Consider the following 24,795-nt stretch of genomic DNA (forward strand, 5'->3'; position numbering starts at 1 on the left):
TAAAATGCAAACCTAGAACTAATTCAAGGATTGATATATGTACTTAATTGAACTACTTAACTTTTCAGGAGACTGAAAAAGGATGCTGTGCCTTGAGTGAGGCAAACCTACCTCACTACCTCTCTTCTCATCTGCCTCTTCCTAGACCCACCCAAGCATCCAGTAGTGACCTACGACTCCAGCTCGAAAATTAGCGTCAGGAAGCCTTGGAGCTCAAATGTTTGTTGAAAAAGAGACACTAACCGTTAAAGAGCTTTAAGATAAGTTGTTAATTGAAACATTTTTAATTGGGATTTATCCTAATTAAATACCCCAAATTGACCCTTGTTAAGCTAGAAGCGACTGAAGGTTGGGTTCTTGATATTAAGGCTAGCCTCGAAATCCAAGAAGACCTTACCTTTTGAATTTTTTATGGGCATCATGAGCTAAGCAAAAGTTCTGTCTTATCACAAAGGTTAATATCATATAACCAGTAACTGAAGAAATCAGCGTTGCTGCATATTTAGGATCAAAAAAAGTTCTTGAATAATGAAGAGACTTATGAAATCATCATGGGCTTATTGAACAAACTACTTGCATACCCAGACATGGAGCCAATTCATTCTTCAAAATTATATTTCATCATTGAACAGATGACATTACTCTTCAAGAAACCCAACAGAAGGAGATTTTCACCTTGTCTTCTCTCTGTTCTTCTTCTGTGGCAAAATTTTAGTACGGCCCTCTATGATCAAATCTTCAAGTCAAATTGCCTTACAGCTTCATGTCTCAAGTATTTTAGAACTTTGTCTACTGCATATCAAAGAAATCCACCATAAAGAGTCAAGACAGAGCTCAGAAACTACAATCGAAGCAATAGTTGATACTGTGTGTGACCAAGATCACAAATTGGCAAGCATTCTTGGCAAGATTTCACAAATCCTCTTCAACGTGATGGGAAAAAATTTGGTTTCTCAACACAATGACAACATCCCGACAGAAAGACAGAAAAATATCTTCTGAAAACAAGCTCAAATCTAGACAGGTTGCCAAGCTTCAATCTGATAATGTTTAAGTTATTAACATTAATTTTTCTGGTGTGTACATCTATTTTTGAAATAATTAATGTAAATTATATTGGGGATATATTGCAGCTTATTTAGTCTTGAATTCTTATTAATTGTCCCTTTATGAATAAATATTTATAGATTTTAACTCAAAAAACTCCTTAAATCTGTATTGAAAATCCGTATTAATATATTTTTATTGAAAAATAACATATTCGTGAACTTTTAACGCCAGTCCTTGGAGCGCGTGTTTTCTAGTCTGTTGTCCACATGCTCGAGACGTCCATGCTTTTGAATCTAATTGAATATATTTAGGAAAGCATGTTCATTACACAGGAATTAAATAATAATGACAACTATCAAGGAAAAGAAAATTTATTCTTCAGATTAACCATTCCAAAATATACGGGTCAGCTAACAAATTCACCGGATTTCCCTCACTCCTTATAAAAGAAGGTGAGTTCCTTACGTTACTTTAAGAACACTCTCATGATATAATATCCCAGAACAGATAGCTAGAGCAACGAAGAATTAAACCATTTGTACTTTTAAAATATATTGTTCTAAACATTCGACTTATCATTCGATTTAAAGGAAATATATTGACGAAAATTTTACTTAAATTTAAAAAAATTGTTCATAGCAAAATTGGATCATAATTCAGTAAACTATTTCAGAAAAATTGCAAATTATAAAATTCCAATTTCCATTTTTTTTCTTAAAATTGTATATTGGAGACAAACCTTGCAATACATAAATTACTTTTATTGTAAGTATTTTCAATTCCAAGAACTCAAGTCAAGTCTAAATTCATCAAATTAACAACTCAAGCCTGATATCTATTAAATCGTTATCAAAATAATATGTATAAACATAATTATATACTAAGAGACACGGCCTTGACTTAGTAGTGAGGGGCCGGGGCTTGACAAATTGGGAAAAAATTAATATATTTCATAAAAAAAAACTTTTTAAAGAAATAAAAATTGTAAAGGGGTACCAAATTTTTTAAATCTGTAGTCTCTAAAGCAATAAAATCTACCTACCCCCCTCCAGTGAAAGTTGAGTACGGCCAACACTTACAGAAGTAGGAAAGGTACTAGTGTTGAGACTCGGTCCGAGACTTATCTTTTTCAATTAGGTCTTAAAATGACTTTTTAGATCGACCTGGATCGATATTTTGGTCTAAACCGGTGTCTGAAATTTAATTATGTTTTAATTACTCTACTAACTCAAAAATCTAAACTGTATTTTGTTATAAGATGACAACTTTTTTGCTTCTTTTCCCCATAATAATGTTCTGAACGTTGATTAGTTAAATGGGAAATAGCTCTTATTAAACTATGAACAATTTCCAACAATTATTGATTAATAAATATAATTTTAGTAGGGTAGAATTGCAAACTACCACTGACTCAAGGTTAAAAGAAATACAAGGTTATACCATAACACGTGTACAACGGATGTTTAAATTCCACCACAGTTTCAATATTGACATCATAGTAGATTAGTGGTTGTTCTGTGCTTTTCTGTCAAATACATTAAATTGAAAATTCTAGCTTGTCTTGCCAAAACCTGCTTGTCTTGTCCAGCAGTCGGGACCATACATTAAATTGAAAATTCTAGCGATGGTGGTTGCGTTGCGTGTTCTGTCAAAACCTGCTTGTCTTGCCCAGCAGTCGGTACAATACATCAGATTGAAAATTCTAGCAAGGCCGATTAGATGATGGGTCTAACCTTGTATTTCTATTAACCTTGTTTTGCCATACCTTTCTTACATAAACATTAAAACTACATTTTGTCGTCAGTTGTCGATGTTTCTGCATATTTCCCTCCAATCAGTGTTTTGATTGCTGATTAGTTGAATTTGACTCCAGTATTATTCAGCTGAGAGCAATCCCCAACAATTATTGAGTACTCATTTCAAAGCTTGGAAGAATTGGTCAACTACCAACTGATTTTGGGTATTTTTCTACTACTTTTTGAATGAGGAAAAGGTTGTAAGAAACAATAAATGTAACGAGGTGATCAAACCCAAATTTTGTAGGACCAATCTAAACAAAACATAGAGCATGTGCGTTGTTTACTTAAATTCGTTTGTAAACATAGCGAACGAGAATAGCGCCGTCTTGCAGGAAAATAATACAACTCCCTGAGTTATTATAATATTATTCAATATAAAATATAGGTGTACGTAGGAAATGTTAAACGATTTAAAAAAATCAGATTTAAATGCAATAACAAACGTTATTTGATGTAGCCTTTTCTTTTAATTTCAGTGATGCCAATATTTCCTATATTTATTCGACAGTGACGAAGTAATTTGAATTTTACAACAAAAATTACTCCTTCTTTAGTTATATAGCAAGAACTTATCGGTCTAGCGGTTCAAGCGGCTCCTGTTCTTGAACTGCTAGAACTTGAACTGAAAAAGTCGAACTGAGACCGCAATATTAATCCTTGTTCTTGTGTTTTTTATCCTATATAGATTATATATAAAAAAATACAATATATATTATAAGAAATAAATTAGCTTTTATCAATAAGTCAATTTTCTGATTTTTTTAATCAGAAAATTGTTGCGTTTTCTAATAGTTTTTTACGTCACCTGGGTGATACAGTTTCATCTGAATTCCAAATAGCTAAGGGCTTCGTAGGGATCTGGAAAAGTGGTTTTAGGCAGCAGATTGTGTAAATAAAAGAGGGAAGGGGTGGGTTAGATTATAGATCCAGGTCCGCTACTAAGCTTGTCGGGCCCTATAATATAATAACTATAATATTCCTTAACCCAGGGTTTCACAAGCTTTACTATGCCAAGGCACTATTACATTTTTAGCTGAGACTCCCCTTTATACAAAACATGTGTACTATGGATATATAGGCTGAAAGTAATCCTCAATTCTTCATCTTCCTGTACCCCGCCTAGCCTCCCTCACAGCTCCCACTTTGAGAACCAACGTCTTAAGTAACCTTAGCTTTTGTGCCCCTACAAGAACTTGGGCTATTACAAACTCTGTGTATAAGGTAGTTGCAGCCTATTTGCATCTAATATCCTTTCCTGGGCCCGAATTTTCTAGCGAAGCCCCTTATTTTAAGTGCCTATTACAAAACTCAGCCTGTATAAAACAGATCCGAGACCGATAAAGCTTAACAAAGACAAAAACCGTTGAAATGAAAGAACCGAGACTGATAGAACCGCTGAGCCTGAACCGGGCACAACCTTGTTCAATACTATGATTTTTTTAAACATACAATACCACATAGATGAAATTTCGTTAATGATAGGTAATTGAAACATTGAAGTATGTAGAAAATTTAAGAAAATGAAAAACTTTAAAAAATAATAGAAATTTATACTTAATATTATTTCAATCTTTAAATTTATAGAAAAAAACTTCCCTCTTTCAAGATGACAAAATATTTGACACGCCTTTTATGCTGTTAAAATACCTAGGTGTATGTTACTCACAGTGAGGGAGCTGGAAAAAATTCATGTCCCGTCCCCAAGCTACAAACTCTCATACCACCTTGCGGATTATATATATTTATTAGTTTGTTCATACCCTATTAGTTTAGTTTCACAAAAACTATAACGGTCTATAATTTCCCCACACTAATAGGTAGACACATAATATGACATAATTGTTTGGTAGATTCTGTAATATCTTTCGGAAGAAACAAAAAAGGAAATTTATAGAAAATGACAAAATTATATGATTATATTATTGGCTTTTCATATTGATTTTTTTTACAAATGCAGTTTCATTGAATTTATGCCAAAAAATAAAAATATCAGTGTCATTGTTTATTAATAATCATGCCATGATTTCTATAAATCTCATAAATGATATATGTTTGAGTTATAGGTTTCATTACATGTCATTATGTGTGTGCATTGTATATTGAACATGTATTCGGTCTTGTCGCTACATATCTACATAGATGCACGGCACATAAATTATTACTACTAGTACTATAGATATAGCTAGAAAGCAATACTTTTAAATTTATTATAAAATGTCATAAGAGAATATTTTCTTTTTACAACTAACAAGTCTTCGTCATAATTTAATAAATTAATTCCACTACGTTAATTCAAATTAATGACTGACCCAAAGATAGTGCAGTCCATATAAGTTATTATTCCTCCTCTTTCATATTATATTATCAACGAATGAAATAGATCTAATTTCTAGCTATATGATTGATATGATTAGTGATTGCCATGAGTTTAATTTCGAGGGCATTGATGATTATGCATCATTAATATATTATTACGACATTTAGTCTAGAAGTATTCGGGTTTTGTATCACGTGAGCATGAATTTTGTACAAAAGATGGTAAATCATTAAAACTTGTACAAAATCAGCTGCTAAATACAGTAGTAGTAAAAAAGGAAGAAGACAAATTAGTATTACTCATTTTCCCTTACCTGATAATTATTCTTCTTCAATCGTTAGACTTCAACTTCGGACGGGATGAATCGTATCTTTGGAAGAGGAAAAGACAAAGCTCCGGCTCCAAATCTATCTGATTGTATTTCAAACGTAATTTATTATTCACTTAATAGTTTATCTGCACAAAGACACTACTATTTGTTTAAGATCCCACTCAAGTATAAGCTGTTATGACGCAGGGTTGCAAATGTGCATCACGTGATTTTCTTTATTACAACTCTTTATTATCTGCAAAATTGACGTCATTAAAGAGCAATCCCTTGAGGGGTGTGTGATCTACCTTGTCTTGAATACGTTTTTTTATTTAATAATATTAATTATGCATCAAATTGATTATATGATATCTTATGTTGTAGGTCGACTCCCGTGCTGAGTCCATTGACAAAAAAGTTGCTCGCCTCGATGCTGAGCTTCGAAAATACAAAGATCAAATGTCAAAAATGAGAGAAGGCCCAGCAAAGAATTCTGTTAAACAAAAGGCTCTCAGAGTCCTTAAACAGAAAAAACAGTATGAAGCCCAGTGTGACAATTTGAGAAATCAAGCATTTAATATGGAACAGACAAACTATGCCACACAGTCCTTAAAAGACACTAAAGCTACCGTCAATGCCATGAAACTAGGAGTTAAAGAAATGAAAAAAGAATTTAAAACGGTTAACATTGAGCAGATTGAGGTAATCAGAGTTATAATGAAAAATTAGCGATATGAAATTGACAATTTATATATTGTCTTCTAAATAGGATCTTCAAGATGACTTGTCTGATATGTTGGAAGATGCAAACGAGGTTCAAGATGTCTTGGGACGTAGTTATGGTATGCCAGATATCGACGAAGCTGATTTAGAGGCTGAACTTGATGCCCTTGGAGATGATTTCGCTCTCGACGATGACACGTCGTACCTAGACGATGCTATTTCCGCTCCTGATGCTCCTGATAAGGAACCCGGAGCTGAATCTGTGGCTACAGACAAAGATGGTGTTCTTGTTGATGAATTTGGACTCCCGAAGATTCCTGCAAACTAAACATCAACTCATATTTATCTGTTACTCTAACGAATTTATGTATAAAATATTTTTTAAATGCAATCCAGCATAATTTTCATTTAATAAGTGTACTGAATTGGTAAGTCAAATAAAATTATTATTTATAGTGTCTTAAAACAATAATTTATCTTCCTTAAACATTTAAAAGAGGTTCTATTCCATCACTATGATAACTGCGTTTGATTTATATACATACACACACAATTTTGCTTTAGGAAATTATTCATTACAACTTCACTCTGTACAGTTAAATAAATATCATTTACGCCGATTGTGTTGGTGTTTGGTTGTGATGAATGTGAGTGGTAATATAAGTCTTTGATTGCTATTATACTTCTGCAAAATAGGATTGATAAGCTATTCCGATTGCCGATGAAACAAACCATATGAAGCAACACCACCAAGTCGTAAATCCCAATACCCCTTTACACATGGCGATCGAGAAAACCTACGAAGTATTGACAAATTAATATAATAAGTTTGAAATAAACACTTAAGAGTTTCGTACTTGTTTTAATGACTGCCAAGCTAATGACACTTGCTGTGTGACAGCTTCTACATCTTTTTGCTCAAATAATTTAGAGAATGGCGTATTTGAGTCTTCGTTGATAGAACATGTCTCCTCGCTCCTTTCTACCCAAAGACCAGTCCATGTACCTCCTTCACCCATAGTTTTGTACATTAATGACAAAAAAAGAATGAGTATCATTGGTGCAAGGTATTGGAGTGTAACGACACATAAATAATAGAAAATGCGAGCCACCATTTTCTGAAGATTGATGTTTGATATTTTTCCAGCTTCAGTTTTCATTTCTTCCATTTTATGGTAAGCGATATTCAAATAAGATTGGAGATATCGGGGCATCACCCACAACCGTAAAAGAAACACAGCAATGATGAGGTATAACCGCATGGACTCAAATTGAGATTCTGTCATCCTGGAAATATTAAAATCTTCATTTATAAAACATTTAAGAAAATGCCTAATAAACTCACAGAGGTCCTTCCATTCCTTTAAAAACTCTTATAGTTAAGTAGTCCCTACTTAATGGTCGAACCCATAGTGTTGTCAATAATAAAGGGGAAATAAAAGCGGCATGTAATACCATGAGTGACGGTTGACTTTCAGTATATTTTAATACATCCCATTGCATTCGAGCAATTCTGAGACCCGGAAATGTGAACAACGCACCAATGGAACTGCACCAAATAGCTAAAAAAAATTTGAGCACAAGCTTTGAAGCGGGCCCACTGCATCAGATATTGAAATAATGAATAATATAGGTTGAAAAAAATAACATGTAGAAAAGATTTACCTCGAGTCAAGTCCAGTATTTTCTGCCAAAAAAGCTGCAGCAGACATGTTGAAGCTTTTATAAGCTTCATCTAAGCCTGATTCTAGCGTATCCTCCTGTACAATAAGTATCATCATGGCAAAAAATAGATATACAAAAGCCATAACGATGACGAGGGACCTCTCTCCTGTACTTTCTTCACCCTCAAAATAGAGACTTGAAAGAGATAGAAGAATCCAGTAGGAGAATCCAACAACTAGAATACACCACACAAGACTCAAATTGATTTCAGTTTGAATTCTATCTGGCATCACGAATGTATACAACTAAAGTATGAACGAAAATGCATCCTATTAAAATGTGTTAAAATGGGGAAAGGGAAGATTGAAGATCACCTCAGTAAATATATACACAAATATGGCATAGATTGAAAAGTCAAGTAGCCATTGATACTCGGAATAAAATCGAAGTTGAACCACATCAATTGGACGAATAGGCGCCGTTTCTAACTCAACATTTATGTTTCTGGGAACATTGAACGTGGATGTCTCTTGTTGTTGTTGTTGCTGTTGTTTGTGATGTCTTCTTTTAATACCGTTGACGGATGGGGCATAGGCTTTGAGCTCTTCATCAGTGGGGTGACAGTAGCGCACTAATCCGGAGGAGGTCAGTAACCAACGACCCACACTCTTAAAGGGACCAATCTTTGACATGACACTCGCAGTGATCATTGTCACCACTATTTGAACTCCTAGAATCGCCTGGAAATATCCATAGAACAATTACAATAACTGAACAATCCAGGAATCGGAAATACTTCAGAATTGAGAAATCTACTCCAAGAGGAAATAATCCTTCATTCACTCACCATTTTTGATATCTCCTATTTGATATTCGCTAACAAAGATTTCTCCACATTTCAACTATTACTAAATACTAACTATAAGCAATTTTTGTTAAATTAATCCATATGAATACAATAATAAATATTGAACGTCCTCTCGGCTTGTCTTGTTAAAGCTATGCTCCTCACGAGTCAGTTTGACTTTATTTTTAGAGTTGAGCATGTGTTTACCACTGACGTCACAGAAAACTACACATTCATTTCCCTTCTTTTTCAACCTCAATATTTATATGGATAGATAGTTTCTCATCATTGGGACGTCAATATAAATAAGTTAATGTCCGAATTTATGAGTGAAAAAACTATGTACAAATCTTACCACCCTTATAGTACAGATATACAAAAAAAAATATTTGACTGCCACTAGCAGTAGTCATGGACGGTTTGAGATGTTCATGCTGCAGTTTAGCTGGGACTAGATGTCCGTGTAAGGACAATTTTGGAGGTGGAAATAGAAAATAATTCACGGAAGGGAAAAGCCAACCTTTAATCGAGTGTATGTGCTTATGAATGACGGAGAATAACTATGAATAGCTGTTGGGGAGTTATAAGTTTAAGTCTCTGTAGGACTCAGAGTAGAATTGAGGATCAAAAATTGATTATGTCCTTGTTTGATACGGAATGGGGATTGTGTTAATTTCCTATCTCTTATTGCTAGCCTAATCATGATAGCTCCTCCAACATATTTTTCAAATTATCATGTTGGTTTTTAGTTGTTTTTTTTAAGCCCAAAATGTTTTTTGATTTATAACACTAAACAGGGAACACTGAAATTAATATAATTCCGAATATTAATTTCAGTATTACCTACCCTAACCATGCCACATCCCAGCTACGTCCCTGGCTCCTAGCTGAAATATTGAGGAAAAAAATTCTGCTTCCTTTCCTCGCAAAAATTATTTTTATCTTTCTTTTTTTTGAGGTATTTCAGATCTTCTTCATTTTTTGGGAAAATAAATTTCGCAAACTAATATTTGTTTAAAAAAAAGTTTCGTTTTCGTTCGTCCATCCATCTAAAATTTTCAATAAGAAATGGTACCCTTTATTTATAATAATAATTGCAGGAGATGCCACTGCCTAAGAGCTTATAAAAATACTATTTAGGTTTCAAGTTTAGAAATGAGGTAGTCATAAGATTTTTAATCTTATTACGTCTCTTGATTCAATTGGGCTCTCTAGTTTCTAAATAAGAAAAAAATACTTTTACCTCTGAAAATCTGTTTTTATCTAATATTCAAAGGAAAGTTGAAAATAATAATCTATTATTTTTCAGAATAGTCTTCATTATATTATAAAATTGTGATGTAAATTTTGTGGCTGTAGCTTTTTGATATTCGAGAAAGTTGCAACTGTCTTCTGTCTGCCCGCGAAATAAATACATGTTTGGCTTGAAAATGTGATATTGAGTAGAAATAAGTGAGACTTGAGAGCCCGGAATCATTACAATTATAACAAGAGATACATTTTTCATTTCCTCCTTGTAATTATTTTGTATTGATCATCAAAATTGTATCGAATCATTTGATGAAAAATGTTGAGCTTGCTAACAAATAGACACTATAATGCATTTTTTCCTGATTATTATGAAATCAATATCATATTAAGAAGTTATTAACACATTTATAATACAGTGGTTCTCAATTTTATTTTCTTTCTTGCTGATGCCACACTTCTTGAATCAGAATGCCTTCATCTAGGAATTTTCGCCTTAATCAATAAGAAATTCTCCAAGGATTTTTTTCTCTAAAAAAAGTCATTTTGAGGCCCGGGGCAAATAATATGAGGTCTTGTAGAGTTATCTTCTATATTATTAAAACGAAGTGTGTCTGTTCGTCGATGCCTAATAATTCCAGGCAAACCCGGGAGTGGAAGGAGATAAACCCACATCCCACTCCTAATATACCAAAGACATATATCCTGTAAATACTAAGATATCGACACTCAATTCTAACCAGAGTCCAATAAGGGAAAGTCCGAGCAAACATTCATTGTTAACTCTCCGTCTTTCATGAGCACACACACTAATTATTATTTCATACTTCAATACTTTATATCTTAAGAATTAAAAAATAATGACAACAGCTTTAGAAAACAAAAAATCATACTCAGTTTGCAAATACAAAAAGTCGCTCCCACTTTCTATGACATATGTTATACACAACTAGACCGATACCGTATGTAAATTATATGATGTCCCACGTTACGAACCACTATGAACTTACCAGTCTTGATTTGAGAAGCTGATTAGTGATTAAGTTTTATATTTATGACAAAGTCTCTTAAAACGTACCCTAAATACTTAAGAGACTATTAATATCTTGTACATACCTAGTTACAAAAACAATATTGTTAACTTTTTAAAATAAGTTATTACTATTAGTTGTTACTAGCGATTATAAATTATCGATCTTTTTGGGATTCTTGGGAATCGATGATACTTAAAAAATTCTCGGGAAAATTATCTACACAAAAAAGTCTTAAATTGTGTATTTATCTAATGATATTGAACACTCCTTGTTTGGTGGAATTGGTGACATCTTTGACCTGCTCAATAACAATTATTCTTATTTCAGAGTGCCACTTGGGTAAAATATAAACATCTTTATTCAACACAAATTGCAAACTTTCACTAGAAGCAATACATACATACATGTTATTATGAGCACACGTCCTAACAATTTTTTTTAATAAGATATTTTTTAGGGATTATTATTTGATTGAAATATATTGCTTTTGTTCAGCTGTGTCATTCTATTTTTGATAAAATGACCTCAAACTTGCTGCAATTAATATTGCACACATCCACCAAGTCCGTCATTTTATTGAGGAACTTACAATGAACTTGTAGATACTTAGTAGTTATTACAGATTCAGGATAACTACAATACTGGAGTCGATAAATTTTCCGGAAATTGCCAAAAAATATCAAGAATCGATAAAAGAAGTTTCTCATAATTCCTGGGAATCAAAACTAGTTGTTTCCTATTAGCTTAATTATTATGATTTTTGAGGTGGCATGTTGGATTTATATTTAAAGTGTCAATATAATTATTTTAAATATAAAATGCATGATCCCTCCCTCCGCCCTTTCTCTCACCACTGAAATCATCATTCTTAAAGGTCATGAACATAAAATAGGTATGTACCTACTTTAGTGACTAGAAGGTTTCAAATCATTGACAAACGATTTCCCTTTAAAACCCTTTATTACTGTTTAGTATTTTTCGTAAAATAATTGATTTTCAATTATTTACATTTTTACTTTTTCAGACCATTTGTACAATATTAATTGCTATGATTATTAGAATTTTTAAAATAAAAAATGGACATATTATATTCTTTGGTAATAAAGTAAACTTTTTATTCTAAAGGAGAACAAATTAATATAATTGGAAATCCTCTGGATTTGAAATATTCCGAAAAATATCAGTAAATATCAATAATTTTTGCTTTATGTTCTCAACTCCGTTTTTTTATATTGTACACCAACCTATTGGAGAGAAATACGCCTTTATAACAATTTTACAATTGTGTTTTTATGTTCCATTCATTGTCAATTAATCATTATTATATCCATAAATCCGTACTTCATCCAAAGTAAAATACATTTCTTCTGATGGAATTTGTCACATGGAATGATACTGTAAATGTACAAAATCCCTATAAAATGTGTAAAATTGTACAATTTAGAGGAAAATATCTTATTTTTTTCTATTGTAAGTCTTAATTTTTATCTAAACTATAACAAACTCGTATACATTTTAGGGTCAGATATGTAATAAAACTATGCAATAGAGGGATACATTTTTAATGTACAGTAAGGGGTTAAGGCCCTGTATTTGTTGGTTGCATTTTGATATCTATTAGTTCATTATTTTCCTGAATATTAATGAAAAGGGTTTGTATTGTTATAGAACTTGGATGCTTAGGCTCCCAAAATGGCTCCCTATATCGACAATGCTGATGTCACATGAAAACGCTCTATAACACCACGTGTATATCTGTATATTTTCAATTAATGTCTTAACTCCCAATATAATACAAGAGAAAATCTATTCAAATCTAAGTTATCAATTTAATCTAAATATATTTGAATAATTCTATAGTATTAATATCCTGTATTCAATACCCATCACTCCAAATTTATATCATATGAATATAATATCTAGAAATTGATATAGTAAATCCTGACATTTTGTGTTAGTTTATTCAGGCTTTTGACTATGTCTTCAGGGGCGTCGCAGGGGGAGGGCCAGATGGGTTTTAGCCCCCCCCTCCCTAAAAAAAAAAGGTATATATATAATCCAGCGGACGCCCCTAGACTTAGTTAGGAATTATGATAAACAATATGTGGTTTTTCTCTTATTTTATTTTCCTTCAGGTAAGAAGAATTAGAATTAAGTCTCATTAATATTTGTCTGGTAGTTATGTATATACACTTTTACTCTAATATCTTAAGTTATGTAATTCTAATAAACAAAGAAGGCTAGTGCTGAATGGAATTATACGTATTATACCGTCCGCGTATTATATATATTCCGCTTTCAAATCTCGTTGTATCACTAACTTAATATTATTTCCATACGTCAAGTAGATTATAGTATCATGTGTAGGGTAGACCAAAACAGATTATTAGTATTGTTTACAACAATAATTTAATGATGGAAACGCTATATTGGTAATATGGGTTCATTATAGATAATAATGATGGGATAGGGATATTATCATTCATTACATATTTCTTTAAAATAAACATCTAAATGATGATAATGCTAAAGATATAAGTTCATTTTTGGATTTATTAATCAAATATAGAAATGTTCCTCGTTAATCAAAATAACTTTTACTTGCCATTAGATAACATGTATGAATATTAATGTTTTAGAATTCGTTAAATGTATATATATAATTTAATAAACCAGATTATCACAAATGAAACATTCGATTCAATTGAAGTTTGCCGCAAATACATGATGCATTCAAATTGACGCTTATAATTTGTATATAATTTATAAATTATATTATATATATTTATTTTAACACTCAAACGATGTAAAAATATATCTAGAGAATATTTGAGTATAAAGTGATACAATACCTTTAGGTCTACCCTATATATCTGCGTATGAATGTGAAAGAGAGCAGATTAGGCGCAACTGTCTGAAACGTCCACATATACTTGTCTTTTTGGAACCTTGATAAGTTACTTTAAAAAAAGTTAAAAGGAAATAATTGCTAGTTGCTAGTTCTTTTTGGGAGTTCAATCCTCTACCTATTGCGCGTCTGAGGAACATATTCTTCATTGACATTACTTCATCCCATCCAACTTCAATGAAAGCTTTAGTAAAATGCCTAAACGTCAAGCAAATAAGAAGCAAACCAGTAGAAAGGCCAAAAAATCGGCAGAATGTCTGGATTTAACGGAGGAAGAGAGAGTTTTTTTGGCTTTGGAAATGAGTAAAACAACAGAGTCATCGGATCCAGTCCTGGATTTAGCTTTAGAATTGTCTAAAAGGTAAGTTATGGGGGTAGCTTAGAAAGGAGCCCTTTGCAATTTGGAATCACGTGTTTTTTTTTCTTTTTTGACAGTCAAGTATCATCCAATGATGAAAAGGATGGAGAATTGGAGGCTATTCTCCAACTCTCTCTTAATCCACAGGAACAGATTAACAAAGAGCATCGAGATTTCCTTTCCATTTTGACAAAGGTCGAGAGCACAGCTCAAGAGACAAAAGGAGCCCAAAAGAACCATACTCAATATCAAGATCTCCAGCTAAAAGAACTTGACGAAGAAGAGCAAATGCTAATTGCTCTTCGCCGATCCGCGAATGAAAACAAATTTGGCGTATGTATTTGGTTCATTATCTTGTATTCAAATACTTATAATCTAATATGTGATCAAGCTTTTTTTACACAAAAATCGTTGATTCTTATTGCTTAACTTATGACGTTCTATCTATATTTCAGGAGTTACTCAAGTCAGAAGATAGTACAAATAAGGGCAAGGAAAATACTCCACTGTCTTTTCAACGTATAACATCCAAGAAAAAAAAGCAATTCAACCCTCTCCCTGTTCCTGCTTTACCTCCATCTCCTCCTAAAAAGAATTCCATCATTCCACGCATTGTTGTTTCTCAGACTGGCGGATATTGTCCGTTCCGTCCAATTGTTATAGATGGCTGTAATCTTGCATGGGCTCATGGAAATAACAAGAACTTTTCTGCTCAAGGTCTCATTTTAGCCTATAAGAGGTTTCAAAGCCTGGGATCTCGAGAAATTATTATTTTCGTTAGGAATAGTGTGCCTGATTTGGATGAAGAAGGTGAAAGAATCATGGAACATCTAAGGAATTTAAAAGTATTATATGTCATTCCAAAAAATAGAACGACGGCTGGATTCCATGTGAGCCATTACGATGATTTGTAAGTCTCATCACACAATACAATTGTTATTTGCATACTTCTTTCCTCATTAATTTCATATGCTGATGTTATTTAAAATTGCTTAATTTAGAATGATAGTCGACTATGCTTCAACAATGAAAGGGATTGTGGTTTCCAATGATCATTTTGAGGATATTATTGATCATAGCAAAGAGTTTAAACAACAAATCCGATACAGGTAAAAAAAAATTAATTTCTATATATACCTATAGATGTTAGTTAATATTCATTTTTTTTTAAAACAGACTTTTACCTTTTACTTGGGTCGGAAACGTACTACTTTTCCCACAGGATCCGTTAGGAAAAGGGGGGCCGAATCTTAAGAACTTTTTGAAATATTAAAGCAATATTACTTGTTTAATTATATGATTTTGGGATTAAAAATTTAACTTTTAAAAAAATATTTTTTTATTACTATAGGTATTTTCGGTATATTATTTAGAAAAATATTTTTGCAAGTATGTATATTTTGTAATATCTTATCAAAATTGTGAATAGAATGGAGTTAACTATTAATTATTCATTACACTTTTTGAGTAAAAAACCTGTATACTAATGTTTACCATATGAAAGATTATTTCTTTCATATTAGATATTATATATATTTATAAGTAGATATTTATGTTATTTTATTCTCTTAGAAGAAGTTATTTTTATGTCAAGATTATGTGACGAATAAAAAGTGTTAAATTGTAAATTCTCTTCTGATTGTTCACTTTGTATATAAACTAACTACACCTCGCTTAAATGGCGCTTGATATCATATTTGAGGAAATAACTTTTCATTAAAATCGATAAATATCTGTTAATTCTGCGAAAATATCTCAAACACTTTAATGTTATCTTTCACATGGGTTGTAAACGTTGAGTTAACCTCCACTCGTAATGTCATTTCTTTAAAGATCTCACTTTTGGAGATTTCTTGAAACCCCATTTTTTCAAACATTTTAATACTAGGATGATTATGAGTCTTTATCTTGGCAACTAAGTAGCTCAAGTTAATAAAATTTTTTAACACATACAAAATCATTAGATGCATAGACTCCCAACCATACTTTTTTCCACGGGCTTCTTTTTCAGCAATCATAATTTCCACTTCGCCAAATTTTAAATCATCATCATCAGTTCCAAAATAGACATTCGTATCTCCGATCATTTTGATTGGTTCTCGCTCACAAATGATAAAGGTTAATTTGTCTTCAGACTCTCTCCAGGTTTTGACCATTTCATATTCCTGTTCTATTGTTAGAGGTTCTGATCCTGTCAGATCCAATATTTCGGGATCTTTCATCCATTCATGGTATGTAGGAACATGGCTTTCATCATAGGGCACTAAGACCACTTTTTCACCAATTATCTTTGTTCTTGCATTTAATTTCATATCACTGAAAATAAGAATGTCAATTGATAAGATAGATATAATTTATCACAGAAGAAATTAAACTTTATTTTTAACACATTTGCATACAAATATAACAGATTTGAACTCTGCCTTCATCATTGACTCTGGATTATGAGCTACGTTTGAAATTATGGTATCTGAATCCTCAACCATTTCAAAACCAATGTCGATTATTATATCTTTTAAAATGTCAAAGCTTAACTCTAACAATGTCCCACACCCATAATTAAGAGGTCCTAAATTTATCCAGTAGCCTTCATTTTTAAGTGCCAATTGTACGCAAGAAGCCACGTCAAGTATATTTGTAGCTGAGTCAATGAAAAATTGTGTAATGATTACGTCCATTGAATTACGTATTCGATGAGCATGAGATACATTTCCGAAATCTCCTCCTATAATATAATTTATTATATTGAGCAAATGTATGTATATAAAGACATTGATACTAATAAATTTACCTACAAGCTCAAAAGATGCCTTTTCACTCACGTCTGGAATAAAAGATGCCTTTAAGATGGATTCAGTATTTGAATTATTTATAAAATCAGTAATCCAAGGGTATATGGAGTACGTTTTTGTTTCATCACAGTAGTTTAGTATATAATTAGATACAAGAACGTTGATTAAACTACTCTCACAGGCAATTATTTCATAAGTTGGAAATTCTATACTAAGATTGTAAGGAAGACGGCATAGAGCAGCTCCAGGTACAAGAATTTTGGGGTTATTTGATAGATTGAGACCCTTTAGCTTCTCTTTAATCTTATTGAAAATCCTAATGTAAATTAAATAATTTGTAATTAGCATATAATAAAAATGTTGGAAATAATATAAGAAATGAATCCTACTGATCCCTATGAGGTTTTCCTCCAACACTCCATTCTAAATATAAGGAGTGAAACAAATTTTGGATTCGCTTGTAATCTTTCATATAATGATGCCCCTCAGAGGAAGAAGATCCATTATTCTGCCTTTGAAAATGACTTTCCCTCGAGTCTAAGTCTAATACGTTTTGAAGAAACATTTGGTTCGTTTCTGATAATTTTTCAATGTTTTTGAGGTGACTCACATATCCAACTTTTGATAATTGTGACTTATGACCATAACTTAATTTTTCTTAGAGTAAAAAGATATTTAGTTAATAATGAAATTATGAACTATTATTAATATTATAATATAATTTACAAATAATAAAAATTAACAACATACCCATAGAGTTGATTCTCATGGCAACGACTTTCTTAGTGTTATTATGATACTCATGCATAGATTGATATGCTCTCTGGGCACCATAATTATAATTTTCTGAGGTCTTAGTATTCATAATAATTAATAACTTAAGGTTGTACTTATTTATTTGTTATTACTTATTTATATTTATTATAAATAAGTAAAATTATTTTTCTATCCATAAACTGAAACAATGACGTCACAAGTTATAACGGAATTAGGGATGTGCTGCTGATTTATTTAAAGATTTTTTTATTGTCTACTATTGTTTATTTTTTTTCATGAGAAGTGAGAAGGTACAAGGTATATTCAATTTTTTACGATACTAAATTATATTTGAAAAATACCTATCTTTTTTATTAAAAAAAATATTTTGTATCAAAATCGATGACGATTATTGTCAAAAATAATATCGCAAAATTTCGTACAACAATATATTGTTAAACCTCTAATAGTCATAATTTTTGAAACACATAATTACTATAAGTTGACCTGGGCTTTGGTGAAAAGTGTCCCCGATTTTAACACTGAATGGGGGAAATACTAATTTATATCATTAAAACTATTTTGGTAAGACTAATGTCTCTGTTCTTGCAGTTTTTCTTATATTTTATCTGATCTGATTCTACCCAAGATACTTAGAGACTCCAAGTACTTTAATTTTACCCAGGCTTCCAGGCTTCTGATGCAAAGGTAGATAGCAGTATTGTCACCACCTTTTGCGTCATATATATAAGTTCAGTATTCGGTTGTGAGTAGAAAAGTACTGACCGATTAAATAAATAAATTCTAATTTTTATTGATATTTTTGTTTACCTCAGTGGCTGGAGGGTTGGTGATGTCAATCATTTGTTCGATTACAACATAATGTAAAAAAGGTGGTTAAAATACATAAAATGTATTTGTCCCTGTTTTTTTATTTCATAATGATAATATTTAAGAATTTATCACTACTGCATTGAAAATGTCCCCGATTTTCATTTCAGAAAGTTGGTGTAAATAAAAGAGAGAAGGGATGGGTAAATTATAGATCCAGGTTGGCTACTAAGCTTGTCGAGGCCCTATAATATTTCTTGGCCCAGGGATTCCCAAACTTTAATAAGCCAAGGCCCCCTACACTAATACATTTTTAGCTAAGGGCCCTTTTATACGAAACAAATGTACTATGTATGTGCAGACTGAAAGCAATCCTCAATTCCCTATCTTCCTGCGTCCCCCTCCCCACTTGCCTCTCCTCATGGTCCTCACTTTGAAAACCATTGTCTTAAGCAACCTTAGTTTTCGGCGCCCCTGCTGGAACTTGGGGAATTATGTACTCTGCGTATAAGGATGCTGCGGCCCTGTTTGTACCTAATATCCATTCATGGACCCGAATTTTCTAGTGACGCCCCATGTTTTAAGTACCTGTTATCAAAATGAGCCTGTATAAAAAAGAACCAGGACCGTTGAAATGAAAGAACCTAGACCGGGACTGATAGAAACCCTGAACCGGGAACAAACTTGCCGGTCACCTTAAATTAAAAAATTATTTTTGAATAGATAAATGTTCCGACATGATAATATCCTACAGTACAATAGAATATGTGGCCGGTCAACACAAAAACAAGCTAGAATGATTGTCTAAAAAAATGAGTGTAGATTAGATTGGTATTATTTTACAAATTATAGTCAATTTATATCAACAAATTATTCTTATTAACCGCCGGATATTTCACTTAAAGAAGCCAAAATTGTTCATCACATTAAAAGAAAGAAGCAATTTACATATTTATTTATGGCCATAAATAAATCTGTATAACATATAATATGAGTTTGTGTATGTCTTTTATGGGTGCCCACGCCGTTGAACCTAGGAGGCTGAAACTTTCTATGGGTTCCTCTTTTGAATCTGGTCAAGCTAAGAGGGGGCGTTAATTTTGAGGGGAGCTTACTTTATACCAGTGTTAACTTCGTCAAGGCTGACGAGACGAGATCATTTCGTCAACGAAGTTTTTTTTCATGACGAAGACGAAAATCTGATAAAATCATGACGAAGACGAGACGAACACAAAACTCTGACGAAGACGAAACTGACAAAGACGAAACTTTGACGAAAACGAGACAAGACGAAGACGAGACAAAGGCAAGACGAAGACGAGACAAAGGCAAGACGAAGACGAGACAAAGACGAGACGAAGACGAGACGAAATAAAAGTTAACTACGACGAAACAATGTCGCTGTCTGACAAAGATAATATTATGACACTGACGAAACTCTGACAAAAACTAATGACTTAAGATTACGAAGACGAAAAATATCAATGCTATTACTGATGGTTCGTGCAACATGCTCCAATGGTCTCATAACACAAAACTTTTCTTAAAGTGTATAAAATTTAATTAATAATTAATTGTCTGTGTGTATAATGTGTATGTATGTATTTCATCAGCACACAAGTTGTGCAATATGTCAGTATTTAAGGCTTATAACCCACTTCCAAATCATTATAATTGGCAAACAAACCCCTTATTCGAGACTCTATTTCCTTTTTCTGCCCACAGGTTGTGCAATATACCAAAAGGGCATGTAGTGGGTTCATAATCCAACGCCAATTTACAATTTTTTTATATGACCTCTAGACTATAACTAATTTTTTTATATATGTGATCCATTTTAATTCCTACTGGGTTTTCAAAGGCGGTCAGCATCCAGAATGGGGGGGGGTCTCAGGCTTAAAAACGTTTAAGAGCCATAACTATAAATTGCAAGATAGCATTTATTGAAGTTAAAATGTAAAATATTCAAAATCCGTTAAATTTTAGTCCCTTGTGAATCAATCATGAATCTGTGAGAAAAACTATTGATTTTTTTTACTGACATTATCATTCTTAGGTGCTAGTATTCCTTTTTTTTTTGTATTCGTAGTCGTAATAGACGAATACTACTTATTTAATTCATTGAAGGCCAGGTCTTTTATAATATTGTTATTATTCCCAAATAATATTTTGTTCTACTCACGAGAAAATATTTGGTAATGGATCTGCAATCTGCATCAGATGCCTTTCATTTAAGTAAATAGGCACTAAATACCTCTTCAACATTTTTCTTTTTTTTTGGAAGGGGTAGGGGTTTAATCTGAGGAAAAAGTCACGAATACAACAATAATGAATTAGAATGAAATTTTTCTAAGCCTATTTTTTTCAAATTAGACACCTCATGGATTCGAACTTGAAGATAGAGAACTAGGAAAGTCCATTAATTTCTATATAATGGTTTTTTATAAACTGCATGTGAATCCATATTTACCACGTGAAAAAATGAAATGAATATTTCTTACAATTTTTTTTCTAATCACTGGCACTAATATTTTTATCGTCTGTACGATTTCTTGTAAAATCATTACGTCTTAAAAGATGGTCTACTCAATTTTAAATAATTAACAAATTATAGAACACCAAACGATATATAATATGAACCGAAAATCAATAAATAATAACCATCAAGTTTATTAAAGAAGCTCAATCAGGGTCAAACAAAAGGTAACTTCTCTGATCAAACATATACTTAAAGCAGGCTTGTACCTGTTCATCCCTTTTCTGTTCAGTCGTTCATTTTGTAAAAACTTTCCGTTTGCCGTTCATTCGTTCTTTTTTTTCCGATCATTTTTCCGTTCCATCGTTCATTTTTGAATTTTATTCATTCATTTAATATTTATCTAGTATAAAAAGTCTAACCTAAAAAAATACTCATTAATATATGAAACCCTTTTGTTTCGTAATGCATAAAAATGAGCCTCAAGGACGTAGCTTAATAAAAGCAAAACAGGCAATCCCTGAGGTTCTAAAATGATACTCTCAATTTTTATAAAATGGTATCCAATTTTTAAAAAAAAAGTATATTTTTTAATAGCCTCAAAATAGAGGCAGTACTTTTATTCAAGTCCGCCTCCAACATATTTTCAAAAGCTTTAAAAAATAGCTGAACCGACATATTTTTTGTGTGTTACCTTATTTACTGGGATGTTTTAAACGTGGCATTAACAATATAGACAAATGCTAAGTGTGACGTTCATTCAGGGGTGCCATCATAGGTACGAAGAGAAAAAAGGTCACACCGAACCTTATCCGACTTTTGGGCCGGCCTCAATTTTTTCAACATTATAGTTAGGCCAAGTTGCACCCATAAAACTAGGATTTTGTCGGTCTTTAATTGTCAGGCCCATTCGGATTTCATTTTTTTATTTTCTGGTTGATTTTTTTAAAGATGCCTCTGATTGGTTTTTAATTGCATTACTGATTTTTCAAAAGTTTGTAAATTTCTTCTATGAGTTCATCTCTGATAGACCCACAGTGGTTTTAGTTTGTCTATAGTGTTAACCTCTCCGGACAGGTGGGTACTGTTTTTATTATTATTATTTATTGTTAGAGACATTAATGCAAGACTTTTGGGTGGAGATGGGGGGGAGGTTCTTGCCGTGTGATAGGATAAAATTAGTCCCGAAACACTTGTCTATATTTTCGGGTAAAACCCGACCTGATTGCACTGCTCCGACCAGTTAATAAGTGCATACTGCATATCAACGGTATACACTATACATGTATTAGTGCACTTGGGATTGTCCTCTTACAAAAGGATCCCATGCCACCTGTTGACGGACATTCTGAAGGAGAGGAGACTGCAGAGGTGCAAGAAAGTTCGTGATTGGATCAAACCAAATGGATTCACAGTAAAAAAATTCTCTGACGTGAAGATTTTCACCGTGGACCAGGTCTACAACCGTCGGAACGACTGTTGGCCTGTGGTATCACCAGAGGAGGTCAAAGAGGTGTTCTGTACATAACATCCGCCCTAAATAATGATCCTGGGGGTCGCGGCGTCCGATGGCAAGAAGATGCCTCCCTTCTTTTTTAAGGGTGGGGAGAAAATCGGCCAGGAGGCCTACTACAAGGTGTTGAGGTTCACCATGCTGCCATGGCTCAAGGTCACCTACCCAGAGGACAATTATGTGAAGCCCAAGATGGTGCCCCCTCGCACACATCGGCCCAATTCCAGAAGTTCTGTGCCGACAATATGGATGATTTTTAGCCCAAGTACATGTGGCGATCATCTTCACAGGGTTTGAACCTGTTGGACTTTGATGTGTGGGCGACTAACCGGACATCTCACCCGAAGGTATACTCCCTGAAGGCCACCATTGTGAAGGAGTGGAACAACTTGTCGGAGAAGTTCATCATCAACTCCTGCAAGGATTTCCGCCGCTGTGTGGAGACTGTAATTGCTGCTGAGGACAGCCATATTGAGTGAACATGTTCATAAAGGTCGTGCTTCAAAGTTTTGTTAAAAAAAAAAATTCAAAATTATTTACATTTTTCTAAAATCAGTCATTCAGTCAACGTTTTGCTTCCGAACCCTGTACATAGTTCAATTTTATATTTTGCATTGGCTATGGATGTTCCATTTTTTAATAATTTTTTATATTATTAGAGGTATTTATATTTTCTCAGAATATAATAAATGTCCAAGGCAATTAATATATTCAGCTTTGTGTAACAGTTTAATATTGAATATACATATTATTTGGTAATATTTTGTAGGCGCCAAATTGATTCGGATTGACCCTGTTCGATTGCATGGTTGATCACAATACCATATATATGAAATTTAAATAGAAGAAGCAAGATTAGGGAGAAGAGTCAAAAGTCATCCATTCGCCTTTTTTCGATTTTTAAACTGGCCTTTTGTGAGGCCTACAAATGAGTAACTAAATCTAACTAATTCGAAGATAAAGCTATAAAATCGACTAGAATTATGTACTAAAAAACTCGCAACTGCGAATTATAGTTTAAGACAAATAATTTGAATTTAATATTCTAATAATAAATGTTCCACAGCTTTTTAGGCCCATTCATCAAGCTGTGTATGCTACAGGCCCATAAGAACATGTGTCTCTCTAAGTTTATTAAATAATTATTGGTAAGCAACTTCCCAAATATATGGCGGTTTGCTTTCATTGTGTTTTGGAGCTTCAGTAAATTAATTACCTTCAATTGGAGTTCACGATGAAAATCTATATTTAAGTGCAAATCATATATAATACCTTCCCCAAAAATAGAGCTATTAAAGTAGGTATGTTACAAAATGCAGATTTAAGGAGAGAAACAAACTTGCAGGAGGAATGCACGGAAGTATAGAGCGATTTTGGGGATCCCCATAGAAGTGCTGGCTTTTCATTTTTTAAATGGGGAAATCAAATTCATGTCATTTATATTTAATATAGATAAATTCTTAATATTTGAACCAGTTTAATTTTTTTTATTCAATCCATTGCTTTGTTTAGTTGCATCATTTGCTGGAAAATAAGTCATCCCAAGATAGCCTTCAAAATTACAAATAAAGTGTAATGGATCAAATAAAAGTTATAATGAATTTAAAAGAAATAACTTGTCTAGTAATTTGTAAAGTTCCCTTTTAATTTGTTAATAAGACGTACATCAATTTCAACCCGATATTAGTCCTTCATTCTTTATTACTGATTGTTTTAATTTTTTACCACGCTTTTTTTTCCAATAATTCTCATTTATTCTCTGGAAAGTGGGGGAAGATATTCATATAATCGACTCAATACTTTCGTATTGCTCAGTAATAAAGATTGAAGGTTCAAATGTTGGGTTAAAATTTATGTACTTCACAGAAACAGATTAGATAAAAACTTTACAAGATACAAGATAAATAAATGCATTAACGTCCATTATATCTTTTATTAGGTCAACTACAACTTATTCGTGAATTTGAATGCTATCTTGAGATGACTTATTTTCCAGTGAATGTTGCAATTAAACGAAGCAACGGATTAAAAAAATATAGACTAAATAAACAAATTTTAGACTCCATCAAAGATAATAATTATAATTATACCCATAATCAATATAAAAAGATGTAGTAATCTTCTGAAAAAATAGTCAAAAAGCTACCTCTAATGTACAATAAGAAAAT

The 24,795-nt window shown here is 32.6% G+C and overlaps 6 protein-coding genes across 10 annotated transcripts in view; 2 read left to right on the forward strand and 4 right to left on the reverse strand.

The window, feature by feature from the left end:
• The window catches only part of Pdrg1 (Pdrg1 prefoldin-like subunit), a 37,806-nt gene extending 32,185 nt beyond the window's left edge, over nt 1-5,621 (reverse strand). Inside the window, exon 1 of the mRNA XM_040711662.2 lies at nt 5,480-5,621. The gene's annotated coding sequence lies outside the window, so the exon portion shown is untranslated. The remainder of the gene's footprint in view (nt 1-5,479) is intronic.
• On the forward strand, nt 5,452-6,671 carry Vps60 (vacuolar protein sorting 60). Its single transcript, XM_040711654.2, has 3 exons — nt 5,452-5,594; nt 5,861-6,178; nt 6,246-6,671. The coding sequence occupies exons 1-3, from the start codon at nt 5,526-5,528 to the stop codon at nt 6,525-6,527; spliced, it is 669 nt and encodes a 222-aa protein (XP_040567588.1). The 5' UTR covers nt 5,452-5,525; the 3' UTR covers nt 6,528-6,671.
• On the reverse strand, nt 6,159-9,164 carry emei (transmembrane protein 161-like emei). Of its 3 annotated transcripts, none has more exons than XR_005864138.2 (7): nt 8,712-8,940; nt 8,239-8,604; nt 7,865-8,169; nt 7,545-7,799; nt 7,057-7,486; nt 6,815-6,996; nt 6,159-6,523 (listed from the first exon to the last, which is right to left on the reverse strand). XR_005864138.2 is itself a non-coding variant. In XM_040711640.2 (6 exons), the coding sequence occupies exons 1-6, from the start codon at nt 8,712-8,714 to the stop codon at nt 6,877-6,879; spliced, it is 1,479 nt and encodes a 492-aa protein (XP_040567574.1). In that variant the 5' UTR covers nt 8,715-9,164; the 3' UTR covers nt 6,625-6,876. The 3 variants fall into 3 exon arrangements, 1 of the variants encoding a protein (XP_040567574.1); XR_005864129.2 differs by having other exon boundaries at nt 6,745-6,996; nt 8,712-8,922; XM_040711640.2 differs by lacking the exon at nt 6,159-6,523 and having other exon boundaries at nt 6,625-6,996; nt 8,712-9,164.
• A 4,720-nt stretch (nt 9,165-13,884) lies between these two features.
• Nucleotides 13,885-15,887, forward strand: LOC121117291 (endoribonuclease ZC3H12A). Its single transcript, XM_040711674.2, has 5 exons — nt 13,885-14,262; nt 14,337-14,592; nt 14,715-15,169; nt 15,261-15,368; nt 15,436-15,887. Exons 1-5 carry the CDS (start codon nt 14,096-14,098, stop codon nt 15,530-15,532), a joined length of 1,083 nt encoding a protein of 360 aa, XP_040567608.1. The 5' UTR covers nt 13,885-14,095; the 3' UTR covers nt 15,533-15,887.
• Mnat9 (microtubule-associated Nat9) lies at nt 15,803-16,571 on the reverse strand. The gene has a single exon (XM_040711716.2). The coding sequence runs from the start codon at nt 16,569-16,571 to the stop codon at nt 15,996-15,998; it is 576 nt and encodes a 191-aa protein (XP_040567650.1). The 3' UTR covers nt 15,803-15,995.
• A 4-nt stretch (nt 16,572-16,575) lies between these two features.
• LOC121117300 (carnosine N-methyltransferase) lies at nt 16,576-18,035 on the reverse strand. Of its 3 annotated transcripts, none has more exons than XM_040711685.2 (4): nt 17,802-18,035; nt 17,441-17,708; nt 17,051-17,367; nt 16,576-16,984 (listed from the first exon to the last, which is right to left on the reverse strand). In XM_040711685.2, exons 1-4 carry the CDS (start codon nt 17,914-17,916, stop codon nt 16,629-16,631), a joined length of 1,056 nt encoding a protein of 351 aa, XP_040567619.1. In that variant the 5' UTR covers nt 17,917-18,035; the 3' UTR covers nt 16,576-16,628. The 3 variants fall into 3 exon arrangements, with proteins under 3 accessions (XP_040567619.1, XP_040567636.1, XP_040567628.1); XM_040711702.2 differs by having other exon boundaries at nt 16,792-16,984; nt 17,082-17,367; nt 17,802-18,017; XM_040711694.2 differs by having other exon boundaries at nt 16,792-16,984; nt 17,055-17,367; nt 17,802-18,017.
• Nucleotides 18,036-24,795: the final 6,760 nt, after the last annotated feature.

This window comes from Lepeophtheirus salmonis, chromosome 1 (assembly GCF_016086655.4).
Source record: "Lepeophtheirus salmonis chromosome 1, UVic_Lsal_1.4, whole genome shotgun sequence".
NCBI classification, from domain to species: domain Eukaryota; kingdom Metazoa; phylum Arthropoda; class Copepoda; order Siphonostomatoida; family Caligidae; genus Lepeophtheirus; species Lepeophtheirus salmonis.